The following is a 14,618-nucleotide window of genomic DNA, read 5'->3' on the forward strand; positions in this document are numbered from 1 at the left end:
TGCGCTTTTCCAGCACCACACTTTTCAACTCCAGCGTCCATGTGTACAATTATTGAAGAGACAATCATATAGTTGTTTTGCCCCTTAGAATGATGAGCATGAGTTTCCCTGGGAAGTTAAACTTACTTCATTTAACGTGCTGTTTTGCTTCCTCAGCGTAAACATTTGATCAATCAGTTTGCATTCAATTAGGGAGCATTAGTGTTTATAATAATGGCACAAATTATGAGGATACATTATGCTAATCTCCTAGAAGGTTGTAGCAAAGAAATAAAAGATAATTGGCCCGTTAAGAATTGTTTGCACATGAGAGATAAAGTTTAATCCCAATTTGCAGCTCAGTCCCCATATTCTGAAGTTCCCCTTTTTAAAATGATTTTCTGTCTGCTTTAATGACTGTTTGCTGTGGAGTGTGCCACTTTCTGTGCATGAGAGTCAGCTTTTGTCACGGATTAGTCAACTCCCTGACTGGTCTGTCCAATCTTCACACAGCAATTACATTTTATTTTGCTAAACGCATCCGTCTTACTTATAACGTGTTATCTCATTTTTCCACATTGCTTCTCAAAAATAGTGCATTCGAAAGCAAAATAAATGAATACATTTTGAAAATTCGGCTCTCTGGTGAATTGTGTGCAGCAAGGCTTTACTTCTCAGAAACATGCATTATAATAGGATTAATAAAGTGAGTAAATCATCGCATAACCAAATTTTAAAAGTTGATTCAATCAGGTTAATTAGTCCTATTGTACAATGGAATTTAGATTTTAAACTTTTATTTCAAAACCCCCAAAATTGTGTGTAAATCTGGCCAGAAATTAATGGCAAACAATTAGCAGCTCTGCATTTTTATACTTCTACCTTCTTCGGAATGATCATCTTGTAAAACTTCAGCAGATTTCTCTGGAAGAAATTAAATCAATTAACCCAATAAGTTGTTAAAATATCCAAATTATTAACCATGTTAAATCCTATCTTTCCTTGTTTGAAAACATGCAGCACCCTTGTGAGTCTGAGACGATTCTGGGCCTAGATTAGCCCTAGTGCACAACCAAACTGCCATGGAATTTTAACTAGAATGTGCACCACAGGACGCTGTGCTCAGTAAAGCCTACTGGAAGGAAGATGCCAAAGTATATGGAATTTACTAACCCATAGAATTTAACTCAAGACCATAATAATATTTTATCCCACATGTGCTTATTTAGCTTTGCATTGAAATGTATCCACACCTCAACTACCGCTCCACGGAAACGATCTTTTAGATCAAAAAGAGAAAATGTTGCCTTAGACTTAAAATATGCTATTCCAGGCTCCTTACACTCCTCCTACTCTGCACTGCAATCCTCGTCAGCCCTCCCTTATGAAAAGTCACAGACATGAATTAGTACCTCTTGTCCAGATTTAATGATGGATACACCATAGAACATGGAACAATACAGCACAGAACAGGCCCTTCGGCCCACGATGTTGTGCCGAACTTCTATCCTAGATTAAGCACCCATCCATGTACCTATCCAAATGCCGCTTAAAGGTCGCCAATGATTCTGACTCTACCACTCCCACGGGCAGCGCATTCCATGCCCCCACCACTCTCTGGGTAAAGAACCCACCCCTGACATCTCCCCTATACCTTCCACCCTTCACCTTAAATTTATGTCCCCTTGTAACACTCTGTTGTACCCAGGGAAAAAGTTTCTGACTGTCTACTCTATCTATTCCTCTGATCATCTTATAAACCTCTACCAAGTCACCCCTCATCCTTCGCCGTTCCAACGAGAAAAGGCCGAGAACTCTCAACCTATCCTCGTACGACCTACTCTCCATTCCAGGCAACATCCTGGTAAATCTTCTCTGCACCCTCTCCAAAGCTTCCACATCTTTCCTAAAGTGAGGCGACCAGAACTGCACACAGTATTCCAACTGTGGCCTAACCAAAGTCCTGTACAGCTGCAACATCACTTCACGACTCTTGAATTCAATCCCTCTGCTAATGAACGATAATACTCCATAGGTCTTCTTACAAACTCTATCCACCTGAGTGGCAACCTTCAAAGATCTATGTACATAGACCCCAAGATCCCTCTGTTCCTCCACCTGACTAAGAACCCTACCATTAACCCTGTATTCCGCATTCTTATTTGTTCTTCCAAAATGGACAACCTCACACTTGGCAGGGTTGAACTCCATCTGCCACTCCTCAGCCCAGCTTTGCATCATATCTAAGTCCCTCTGCAGCCGACAACAGCCCTCCTCACTGTCCACAACTCCACCTATCTTCGTATCGTCTGCAAATTTACTGACCCACCCTTCGACTCCCTCATCTAAGTCATTAATAAAAATTACAAACAGCAGAGGACCCAGAACTGATCCCTGCGGAACTCCACTTGTAACTGGGCTCCAGGCTGAATATTTACCATCAACCACCACTCTCTGACTTTGACCGGTTAGCCAGTTTTCTATCCAATTGGCCAAATTTCCCTCTATCCCATGCCTCCTGACTTTCCGCATAAGCCTACCATGGGGAACCTTATCAAATGCCTTACTAAAATCCATGTACACTACATCCACTGCTCTACCCTCATCCACATGCTTGGTCACCTCCTCGAAGAATTCAATAAGACTTGTAAGGCAAGACCTACCCTTCACAAATCCGTGCTGGCTGTCCCTAATCAAGCAGTGTCTTTCCAGATACTCATAAATCCTATCCCTCAGTACCCTTTCCATTACTTTGCCTACCACAGAAGTAAGACTAACTGGCCTGTAATTCCCGGGGTTATCCCTATTCCCTTTTTTGAACAGGGGCACAACATTCGCTACTCTCCAGTCCCCTGGTACCACCCTCGTTGCCAGTGAAGACGAGAAGATCATTGCCAACGGTACTGCAATTTCCTCTCTTGCTTCCCACATAATCCTAGGATATATCCCGTCAGGCCCGGGGGACTTGTCTATCCTCAAGTTGTTCAAAATGTCCAACACATCTTCCTTCCTAACAAGTATCTCTTCTAGCTTAACAGTTTGTTTCACACTCTCCTCTTCAACAATACGGTCCCTCTCGTTCGTAAATACTGAAGAGAAGTACTTGTTCAAGACCTCTCCTATCTCTTCCGACTCAATACACAGTCTCCTACTACTGTCCTTGATCGGACCTACCCTCGTTCTCGTCATTCTCAGGTTTCTCACATACGCATAAAATGCCTTGGGGTTATCCTTGATCCTATCTGCCAAGGATTTTTCATGCCCTCTCTTAGCTCTCCTAATCCCTTTCTTCAGGTCCCTTCTGGCTATCCTGTATCCCTCCACTGCTCTGTCTGAACCCTGTTTCCTCAACCTTATGTAAGCCTCCTTCTTCCTCTTTACAAGACATTCAACCTCCCTCGTCAACCAAGGCTCCCTCACATGACCATTTCTTTCCTGCCTGATAGGTACATACATATCATGGACACGTCGTATCTGCTCTTTGAAAAAGTTCCACATTTCCACCACATCCTTCCCTGACAGCCTATGCTCCCAACGTATGCTCCTCAAATCCTGTCTTACAGCATCGTAATTTCCCTTCCCCCAATTGTAAAATCTACCTTGTTGTACGCACCTATCTCTCTCCATAACCAAGGTGAAAGTCACAGAATTATGGTCACCATCACCAAAATGTTCACCCACTAACAAGCCCACCACTTGTCCCGGTTCATTACCGAGTACCAAATCCAATATGGCCTCCCCTCCGGTTGGACAATCTACATACTGCGTTAGAAAAGCTTCCTGGACACACTGCACAAACACCGCCCCATCCAATCTACTTGATCTAAAGAGCTTCCAATCAATATTTGGGAAGTTGAAGTCGCCCATGACTACGACCCTGTGGCTTCTGCACCTTTCCAAAATCTGTTTCCCAATCTGTTTCTCCACATCTCTGCTGCTATTGGGGGGCCTATAGTAAACACCCAACAAGGTGACTGCACCTTTCCTATTTCTGACTTCAGCCCATACTACCTCCAGAGGCAGATCCCCCTCAAACTTCCTTTCTGCAGCCGTTATACCATTTCTAATTAGCAATGCCACCCCCCCTCCTTTTTTACCACCCTCCCTAATCTTACTGAAACATCTGTAACCAGGAACCTCCAACAACCATTCCTGTCCCTCATCTATCCATGTTTCCGTGATGGCTACAACATCGTAGTCCCAGGTACCGATCCACGCCTTAAGTTCACCCACCTTATTTCTGATACTCCTTGCGTTGAAGTATACGCACTTGAGCCCATCTCTGTGTCCGCAAGTAGTCCCTGTCAGTGCTACCTTCTCCACAGCCTCCCTACAGTCTTGGGCATCCTGACACACAGCTAGCTTACTTGCTGGACTACAAGTCTGGATCCCATCCCCCTGCCAAATTAGTTTAAACCCCCCCCGAAGAGTGCTAGCAAACCTACCCCCCAGGATATTGGTGCCCTTCTGGTTCAGGTGCAACCCGTCCTGTTTGTACAGGTCCCACCTTCTCCAGAATGCAGTCCAATTGTCCAAATATCTGAAGCCCTCCCTCCTACACCATCCTTGCAGCCACGTGTTCAACTGCACTCTTTCCCTATTCTTTGCCTCACTGTCACGTGGCACCGGCAACAACCCAGAGATGACGACTCTGTCTGTCCTAGCTTTTAGCTTCCAGCCTAACTCCCTGAGCTCTTGAATGACCTCCCCACCCCTCTTCCTACCTATGTCGTTGGTGCCAATGTGTACCACGACTTCTGGCTGCACACCCTCCCCCTTAAGGATTCTGAAGACACGGTCCGAGATGTCTCGGACCCTAGCACCCGGGAGGCAACAAACCATCCGAGAGTCTCGCCCATGTCCACAGAACCGCCTGTCCGTCCCTCTAACTAGAGAGTCCCCTATAACTAGCGCTCTCCTCCTCTCCCCCTTTCCCTTCTGAGTCTCAGAGCCAGACCTCATGCCACAGACCCCTTCACTGCAGCTTACACCTGCAAGGCTGTCGCCCCCAACAGTTTCCAAAGCTGTATACTTATTTTTTAGGGGAACGACCACAGGGGATCCCTGCACTGCCTGCTTCTTCCCCTTCCCACCTCTAACTGTTACCCAGCTACCTCTGTTCTCCGGCGTAACCATGTCCCTGTAGCTTCTATCTATCACCCTCTCAGCCTCTTGAATAATCCTCAGTTCATCCAACTCCAGTTCCAGTTCCCTAACTTGTTCGGTGAGGATCAGGATCTGACTGCATTTCCTGCAGACGAAGTCGGCAGGAGTATCGGTGGTCACCCCTACCTCAAACATCCTGCAGGAGGAACATTCCACCGCCTGCGCTGCCATGACTATACACTTTGTCTCCAAAAACAAGAACACTGAGTCAATAACACTGAGTCACTTACCTATGGACTTTAAAGTTAGGTTAGAGGAGGCCCTACGAAAGTAGGACCTGGGGTCTAGAACACACCCACTCAAATACTAATCACTACCTTCCCGCCCAGCTATGCACTCCAACCTCACTTCCGCTGCCCGCTACAGGTAAGTAATTTTGAAACAAACTGTCTTACCTTAGCTGTAGTCTCCCGGGTTCGCTTTTACTCGGCCGCTGCTCCCACTCAAAAAATTGTGGGAACAGGCACCTTTCGGGGTTACATGACTCCCCTCGCCTCACTGCCAAGAAAACTCATTGGATCAAGCTTCAATCAACTACTAGAAAGCTAGCTGGAGATTTTCTTGTTGAATCACTGGCCTCAATAATGAAGTCTCACCCTCCCAGAGATCGTCACTGGAGACCCAAACTTTATGGGCTTAAATAGCACAAAGCTAATTGACTGTCTTTGCAGGGAGAGGGGTTTCATTGACAACCATCCTCTTGCTCCGCCCCCTCCCCCATTCCTGCCCCTGCTTGGTCCATATTGAGGCTAACTGAGCCAACTCCACCTCAAACCGTGAAGGCAGGTCACCCCATTCTCCTGGGAAATCAGACACTTTTGCTTTCCTGCAGGGACAGCAAGTGATTGAGTGCATTCTTTAAATGACTGGCAATAGACAATTCAAGGGGCTTAATCGGTAGCATGTCAAGAGGTTGCTCACGGACCTTTCTACCTAGCACTTAGTTGCTGAGGTGGCAAGACAGGGATGAATACCTTCTCCAGGGTCGTTTTGCTCAATTATGTGCCCTCCTCACCATCATCTTTGCCACCTCCAGGAAGCGGATAGTACACACTCTTTGCTTGCTCTCCACAGATGCTGGAAAATGTGAAACATCCCATAAAATGACTATTTGACCCAAATGAATATTAATGAGGCTTGGAGCTTGGAACATAATGTGGTTTCCACTGGCATAACAGATTACATAGGTCAATTGTGAAGAAGAATTAACACTTATCCCTCTGCAACCAGAATACTGGAAGAGGTATTCACTGAACTCACTGTATACCCATGACTGCGTCACCAAATACCAGAAAATGCCATTTACAAGTTCACTGACGACACCACCATAGTTGGTCGAATCTCAAATGGCAACAAAACAGACTACAGACGGGAGATGGAAGATCTGGAAAAATAGTGCACTGAGAACAACCTCACTCTCAATGCCGGCAAAACCAAAGAACTCATTATTGACTTTCGGTGGGATGTTACTCATGCCCCCCCTACACACTAACAGCACAGAGGTGGAATAAGTGGAGAGTGTCAAGCTCCTGGGAGTGGTCATCCACAACCAACTTTCTTGGACTCTTCATGTGGACATACTGGTTACAGAGGCCCAACAACATCTTTTCTTCCTCAGGCAGCTGAGGAAATTTGGCATGATGGTGAATACCCTTGCTAACATTTATAAGTGCACCATCGAGAGAGCATTCTGTCTGGATGTATCACTACCTGGTATGGCAACTGTACCCCCATTCAAGATCAGAGATGGTTACAGAGAGTGGTGAACTTGGCCCGGACAATCACAAACCTCCTATCTATAGAATCCATCTACCAGGCCCGCTGTCCAGGAAAGGCTACCAGCATTCTCAAAGATCCATCCCACCCTGGCAATGTTTTTCTACAACCTCTACCATCGGGGAGAAGGTACAGAAGCCTGAACACACACACCAGCCGGTTTCGAAACAGTTTCTACCCTACTCTTTTAGAATACTGAATGGACTCACAAACTCTTAACATGCGCCTGTACCTGTGTTTCTGTTTACCTACTATTTACTTATCAATGCTATTTAACTCTGTGATCTGCCTTTATTGCTTGCAAGACAAAGCTTTTCACTGTGCCTCGGTATGCGTGACAATAAATTCAATTCAATTCAGGTAATGAGCCTGTAATGTTGTTGATTGGTCCTTGCCACATTGTAACACTGTTTCCTGCTATCCATATTGCACTGCAGCATCCATTTTCAACACCAGGTCTAACACTGTTGCTGGGAATTAGCTGCTCTTTATGGTAACAGGCCAAGGCCCCTTTGCCTTGTTGGACAGCTGATTCCTGCCAGGTTTCAGGACTTGAAATGGTAACTATATTGTTCTCTTCACAGATGCTGTTAGACCTGCTGAGTTTCTCCAGCACGTTCTGTTTTTGTTTGTGGAAAATTACCATCATTCAGATCCCTCATGAAACATGCAACACAGATGCCCGGGAATTTGTACTGAAATGAAGCTGGTAGTCTGATGAAGAAAATGATACAAGCTGAAGCCACAACTTTATGTTTTTGAGAGAATTATTTAAGGAAGTATAAAACTTCATAGGATTACAATCTGAACACACAGCAATTCAAGTCAAAACAACAGCACTGAGATGAACAGAGGACATAGAAATGATTTCGAGGCAGAAGGGATGAAATAGGAAGCAGAAGGGATACGTTTCAGATGACACTGATAATGCCACCAATAGCAATGCAGAGAGATAAGATTTACACCATAAAAATCAGAGAGCAACCTCCCATGAGGCCTACTGAGATATATTAATTCCAATCTCATTAATCAAAGTGTCACAAAACTGAGCATAATGCTTTTTCAAAAAGCAGCAACGCTCAGATAAAGCATTAAACGACCTGTTTGGGGATGAGAGAGGTTTCTGTTAAGCTTTGTTCCATGGAACTGAATAAGTTGTTGAAATGTAGCCAAGTGCGACATCTTTTCAATCACACAGTTTTAATAAAAGGTGACTGATCTATACTTCATTGTTCCATATTCTCTTTATCTTCTGTCACTAACCTAGTTTAAGATATACAACTTTTGGTTAAATGTGTTTCTTTTCAAAACTGTAAAAAGCTCTACATTTCGACCTTAGTACAAGATTTTAAAGTTTTTCAGATAATAGAAAAATAAATTGACAGCAACAATCATTTGGAAATTGGATGAGTCTTTCCGCACTATTTCATATTAAGAAGCAAGTACCTTTCTCCACTCTACATCTCCTCCTGCTTTTCACTGGCTGACAGACAGTATCGGAAACATACGCTACAAAGCTCATTCCAAATGATGATCTTGAAATAGTCAGTTGAAGCTAAGAGGGGGACTCAAACCCCTGCCTCCTCTGGCCCCTCTTATTTGCTCAACTTCAAGGGCACAGGCATAGCTGTGATTCTATCAAATTCAAATGCTTTGCTAATGGTGGGTGGTACAGTGGCTCAGTGGTTAGCACTGCTACCTCAAAGTGCCGGGGCCTGGGTTCGATTCCAGCCTCGGGCGACTGTGTGGAGTTTGCACGTTCTCCCCATGTCTACGTGGATTTCCTCTGGATGCTTTGGTTTCCTCCCACAATCCAACGATTAGTGCAGGTTAGGTGAATTGGCCATGCTAATCTGCCCATAGTGTTCAGGGACATGTAGGTGAGGTGCATTAGTCAGTGGTAAATGTAGAGTGATATGGTAGGAGAATGGGTCTGGGTGGGTTACTCTTTGGAGGGTTGATGCGGACTTGTCGGGCCAAATTGCCTGTTTCTATGACTCTAATGTGTGTCCTGGCCTTTATTTAATATAACTGTCTGAAACCGTATTCTGCAAGGTAATAGTGGCTCTGAAGCTGCTTTGTGTGAGAAGTGGTGCAGGATTGCAGCTTACAAATGGTGGTCTAGGTTTCCCGTTCATTATGCAGATGATAACTAAGCTTTCTATTAACAAAGTCCTTCTCTTGGTGCATCCATAGCCACTGTAGCAGCTTCCAGATGTGTGTAGCAAGCTCAGCCAGGTGGGCCTCATAGAATTTTAGTTCCCTCATTGGGGCTGTTAATCTGGTCCAATCAGGGAGCCCTGGCTGACAGCTATAAACAGGAGTGTCAGAGGTTTTGTTCACTCTGAGAGCTGGCTTCCTGATCAAGGGCTTATGCCTGAAACGTCGATTCTCCTGCTCCTCGAATGCTGCCTGACCTGCTGTGATTTTTCAGCAACACACTCTCGACTCTGATCTTCAGCATCTGCTGTCCTCACTTTCTCCACAGCACCGAAAGAGGCCAATTGGCCCATTGTGTCCATACTGGCCCTTTGAAGCAGCAGAACACCTGGCCCATTTCCATTTGCCAGGTAGCCCTGACTGTTCTTCATTTTGTGAACATTGTCTAATTTCACTGTGAAAGCTTCAATTGACCCCGCATCCATCACACAATTTAGCTAATTGACCTCTGAGTGAACTGTCACACTGGCTGACATTCATCAAACCTGCTCTTTGTGATTAGGATTAATTTGTGGATCTTGCAACTGGGCCAAGAGGCTGTGGTTGCTGGGACCTTGTTACTCTCCAGTCTGGTGTCTGATGCTGACTGCACCACTGTTTTATGAACATTGATGGGTTTCATCTACATTAAACCTTCCCCTGCATTAAACGTTCCCATACATTAAATCTCTGGAAATCTCAACTGGGAAAATCAAAATAAAATTCATGTCCCTGTGACTTTTTCTTTATCATCTGTCCAATTCAGTTAAAAATGTAATCTCACTTTCCACAGTGCAGATTGTTCTCATTTAGCATGATGAAGTATTACTTGTTAATGCTGGATGGCCAATGTGGAACTGTGCCATATAGGCCAGAAAGTGCCAATGTCCAATTACCCTTCTGTGAGATGCAATTATTTTAAGCAGATTACAAGGGACATTGCAATGTGTGATATCATTAGTTGCGTATCTTTTATTATTACTAGTTTCTTCATTCCTTTGATTATTTTTCCAATTTTTTTTCTCTTATTCTTTATCGTCTTCCTTTCAACATCACCCCTTTTGTCCCAAGATCACAACATAACTCCTCTCTTGACTCCCCAAAGCCTGTCCACTATCTCCAAGGCGCAAGTCAGGACTGTGATGAAATATTCCCCACTTGCCTGGATGAATGCAGCTCCGACAACATTCAAGAAGACTGACATTATCGAAGGCAAAGCAGCTGATTTATCAACATTCAGTCCTTCCACCATCAATCAGTAACAGCAGTGTGTGCTATCTATATGATGCACTGCAGAAATTCACCAAAGTTCCTTAGACAGCACCTTCCAAACCACAACCACTTCATCTAGAGGGACAAGGGTGGAGATACATGGGAACACCACCATCTGCAAGTTCCCCTCCAAATCACTCACCATTCTGACTTGGAATATATTGCTATTCCTTCAATGTTGCTGGATCAAAATCCTGGAATTACCTCCCTAACAGCATTGTGGGTCTACCTACAGCACATGGACTGCAGCAGCTCAAGAAGGCAGTTCACCAAGACCTTCTCAAGGACAACTTGGGATAGGCAATAAATGCTGGCCAACCAGCGAGGCCCACATCCCGTGAATGAATAAAAATTAAGATCGTGATAGTTTAACTGGACTTATTGCATGGCTAGGCTTAAGGTAAAAGATGGAATTTATTAGTGTTTTTCTTAATGCATGGTTTTGTTTTTCTCTCAGTGAATGTTTTCTTTCATTTGAACCTTGCAGAATTTCTAAACCATAATTATATCTGATCAATTAATGCTTAGCAATTTCGCACCAGAACTTGTTCCTGACACAAGATGGGTCTTGGGGCAAATGTTCGCAGGTAAAAGGACGGCTGGAAAATGGGAAGCCTTCAGAAATGAGATAACGAGAGTCCAGTGAAAGTATATTCCTGTCAGGGTGAAAAATGAATGCTGGATGACTAAAGAAATTGAGGACTTGGTTAAGAAAAAGAGGAAAGCATATGTCAGGTATAGACAGGATAGATTCGAATGAATCCTTAGAAGAGTATAAAGGAAGTAGGAGTAAAATTAAGAGGGAAATCAGGAGGGCAAAAAGGAGACATGAGATAGCTTTGGCAAATAGAGTTAAGGAGAATCTAAAGGGTTTTTACAAATACATTAAGGTCAAAAGGGTAACTAGGGAGAAAATAGGGCCCCTCAAAGATCAGCAAGGTGGCCTTTGTGTGGAGCCGCAGAAAATGGGGGAGATACTAAACGCATATTTTGCATCAGTATTTAGGGTGGAAAAGGATATGGAAGATATAGAATGTAAAGAAATAGATGGTGACATCTTGAAAAATGTCCATATTACAGAGGAGGAAGTGCTGGATGTCTTGAAACGCATAAAGGTGGATAAAACCCCAAGACCTGCCACAAGGATCAGTGCTGGGTCCACGACTTTTCATCATTTATATAAATGATTTGGATGTGAGCATAAGGGGTATAGTTAGTAAGTTTGCAGATGACACCAAAATTGGAGGTGTAGTGGACAGCAAAGAAGGTTACCTCAGATTACAACAGGACCTTGATCAGGTGGGCCAATGGGCTGAGAAGTGGCAGATGGAGCTTCATTCAGATAAATGCAAGGTGCTGCATTTTGGAAAAGCAAATCTTAGCAGGATTTATACACTTAATTGTAAGGTCCTAGGGAGTGTTGCTGAACAAAGAGACCTTGGAGTGCAGGTTCATAGGTCCTTAAAAGTGGAGTCGCACGTAGATAGGATAGTGAAGAAGGTATTTGGTATGCTTTCCTTTATTTGTCAGAGTACTGAGTACAGCAGTTGGGAGGTCATGTTGTGGCTGTACAGGACATTGGCTGGGTCACTGTTGGAATACTGTGTGTAATTCTGGTCTCTTTTCTATTGGGAAGATGTTGTGAAACTTGAAAGGGTTCAGAAAAGACTTACAAGGATGTTGCCAGGGTTGAAGGATTTGAACTATAGGGAGAGGCTGAACATGCTGGGGCTATTTTCCCTAGAACATCGGAGGCTGAGGGGTGACTTTATAGAGGTTTACAAAATCATGAGGGGCATGGATAGGATAAATAGACAAAGTCTTTTCCCTGGGGTTGGGGAGTCCAGAACTAGAGGGCATAGGTTTAGGGTGAGAGGGGAAAGATATAAAAGAGACCTAAGGGGCAACCTTTTCACACAGAGGGTAGTACGTGTATGGATGAGCTGCCAGAGGAAGTAGTGGAGGCTGGTACAATTGCAACATTTAATAGGTATTTGGATGGTTATATGAATAGGAAGGGTTTGGAGGGATATGGGACGGGTGCTGGCAGGTGGGACTGGATTGGGTTGGGATATCTGCTCAGCATGAGCGGGTTGGACCGAAGGGTCTGTTTCCATGCCTGTACATCTCTATAACTTTATGTCCCACATCTTTGAAGCAATGAAAAGTTGATCATTCCAAATTGCTACAAGCATTTTTATAAACAATGTCTCCTGTACTGTAAGGAGCTGGACAGTGAAATATTACAAGGGATTTAAATTTAATTATTATTTAATCTCTGTCCCTTTGTGATTGTTAGTATTACTTGACTATCACAATTGTCAAAGCTGCTCAGCAAACACAGTAATTCAAATTCATTTACACCATAATTGCCTTATCAGCGATAATTTCAGGCTAGGTGTAAAATGAGTCATTAAATTAAACCAATAATGACATTTGTTCAGATATTATGGTGGTAACACTTCTGAATGGCTTTGTTGTGAAACTAGCTTTTCCTCTCTTAAATAATGCATGTTGGTAATAATGAATCCTATTGTGTGAATAACATTATATTCTCAACCTATTTGACCTGACTGAGGTAATAATAAGGCACAGAGTACAAAATAATAATCATTGGAAAATGGTAGCACTTTGCAAACAGTCAATTTTGCTGTTAATTACTTTTTTCAGATCATGAAGGATAAAGATATTAGCAGAGTCTAGTAATATTCTAATTAGATGTGGATAGAGAGATGATTAAAAAGGCAGATGGAAATGTAGCATTAAATGAATATTTCTCAGACTTACAGATGTTGACTAGTGGAGTGCCCAATAAATCACTTTGTGCTTCATCTATATAAATAGTACAGATAGGCATAAGACAGTGGATATAAAATGATAGTACAAAATTGAGAGGAGAAAACTGTTAAGAAGAATACAGAAGATTATAGAATGATATAAGCAGCATAGAAAATGGGATTATTAGTGGCAGATGCAGTTTACATGAGGTATTACACAAGACTAAAGAATAAAATAACACCTTTAGTTACAAAATTCTTAATTTGAGGAGGCACAAAAATATCTAGGTCTACTGGTAAATTCTTAATAATCCATCTTAGTTTAAAAAGACCATTAAGAGAGAAGCCGGGACTTTAGGATTGCATACAAAAGTGAAATGTTTAGGGGGCTATGTGGTGCAGTTGTAGTATCCCTAACTCTGGGCCAGGAGGCCTGGGTTCAAGTTTTACTTGCTCCAGAGATGTGTCTCAATGTATGATGCGGTTGATTAAAATAACTACCAAAGCAAAAGGATCATAATGACTCTGTAATATCGTGGTAAAGACACATCTAAATTCTGGATTTAATGGGGCTGCAATAAATCTCTCCCACTCACTAGCTAAATTTGCTGCAAACTGAGTTGAGATGGGACTTCCAACCTCAGAAACAGAAAGCCCTTTTGGCCAATCAAAGGCTGGCATCTTTCCAGTAATAGCAGTGTCCCCTAGGTGTGGTGGCCACTGCTGGTATACAGTGTGGCCAGGAGGGAGTGTGTGGTGGTGCATCTGGGATTGAGGAACGTGTGGTTTGCCACCAGGGACAAATTAGCAGTGAAAGGGGGATGGAAGGAGTGGAGTCTAGTGCAGAAGGGTTTGGGGATTGGGGCAGGAAACAGTCGCTGGCTGGTTACAGGCAGGTAGGATGCCCTCTGATGGGCTCACGAGTAATTTATTGATGAAATTGATTGGCATCATGAAAGACCTTATATAAAAACTAGCTTTTTTTCTACGAAGAACAAGTAGGATCAGAGTTAGGAATTGCAAGGAAAAGGGTAAATACTTTCCCTTGAATCATGAAGATTTAAGGAGGATTTAGTAGGAATATAACACAACAAAGAAAACCTGAAACATGATCACATAGTGAGCACCAGATTGACAAAACAAAGATTGAGAAGATTGATTTTTATGAAGGAGTTATTCACTAGAAAATACTTTGCCACACATAGTAATCAATGTTAGGCCAATCACAGCATTCAACAGTGTCCTGGAAAGATGTGGAAGCTTATGGACTGAGGAGTGAAATAGAGAAAGACAGGGAGCATATATAGACCATTAAACGACTGCCGAAGAAAAGCAATGCACGGGTCTAAAGTCAAAAGTCACAATAGAATCTGCCTCATTTAATGCAGAAACATAGAATAGAAATTGGCCATTCAGCACCTGCTCCACCATTCAATATGATCAAAGTTT

The 14,618-nt window shown here is 43.2% G+C and overlaps 1 protein-coding gene across 5 annotated transcripts in view; it reads right to left on the bottom strand.

Annotated features, from left to right (window-relative positions):
* The window catches only part of LOC140481205 (uncharacterized), a 152,733-nt gene that overhangs the window by 17,421 nt on the left and 120,694 nt on the right, over positions 1-14,618 (bottom strand). For 4 of the 5 annotated variants that reach the window (XM_072577036.1, XM_072577037.1, XM_072577038.1 and 1 more), the window contains one exon: positions 862-903. The exons of the other annotated variant lie outside the window; for it this stretch is intronic. In XM_072577036.1, the coding sequence (XP_072433137.1) occupies positions 862-903 (42 nt within the window). The remainder of the gene's footprint in view (positions 1-861; positions 904-14,618) is intronic. 5 annotated transcript variants of the gene reach the window in all.

The sequence above is a fragment of the Chiloscyllium punctatum genome, chromosome 9, assembly GCF_047496795.1.
Source record: "Chiloscyllium punctatum isolate Juve2018m chromosome 9, sChiPun1.3, whole genome shotgun sequence".
NCBI classification, from domain to species: domain Eukaryota; kingdom Metazoa; phylum Chordata; class Chondrichthyes; order Orectolobiformes; family Hemiscylliidae; genus Chiloscyllium; species Chiloscyllium punctatum.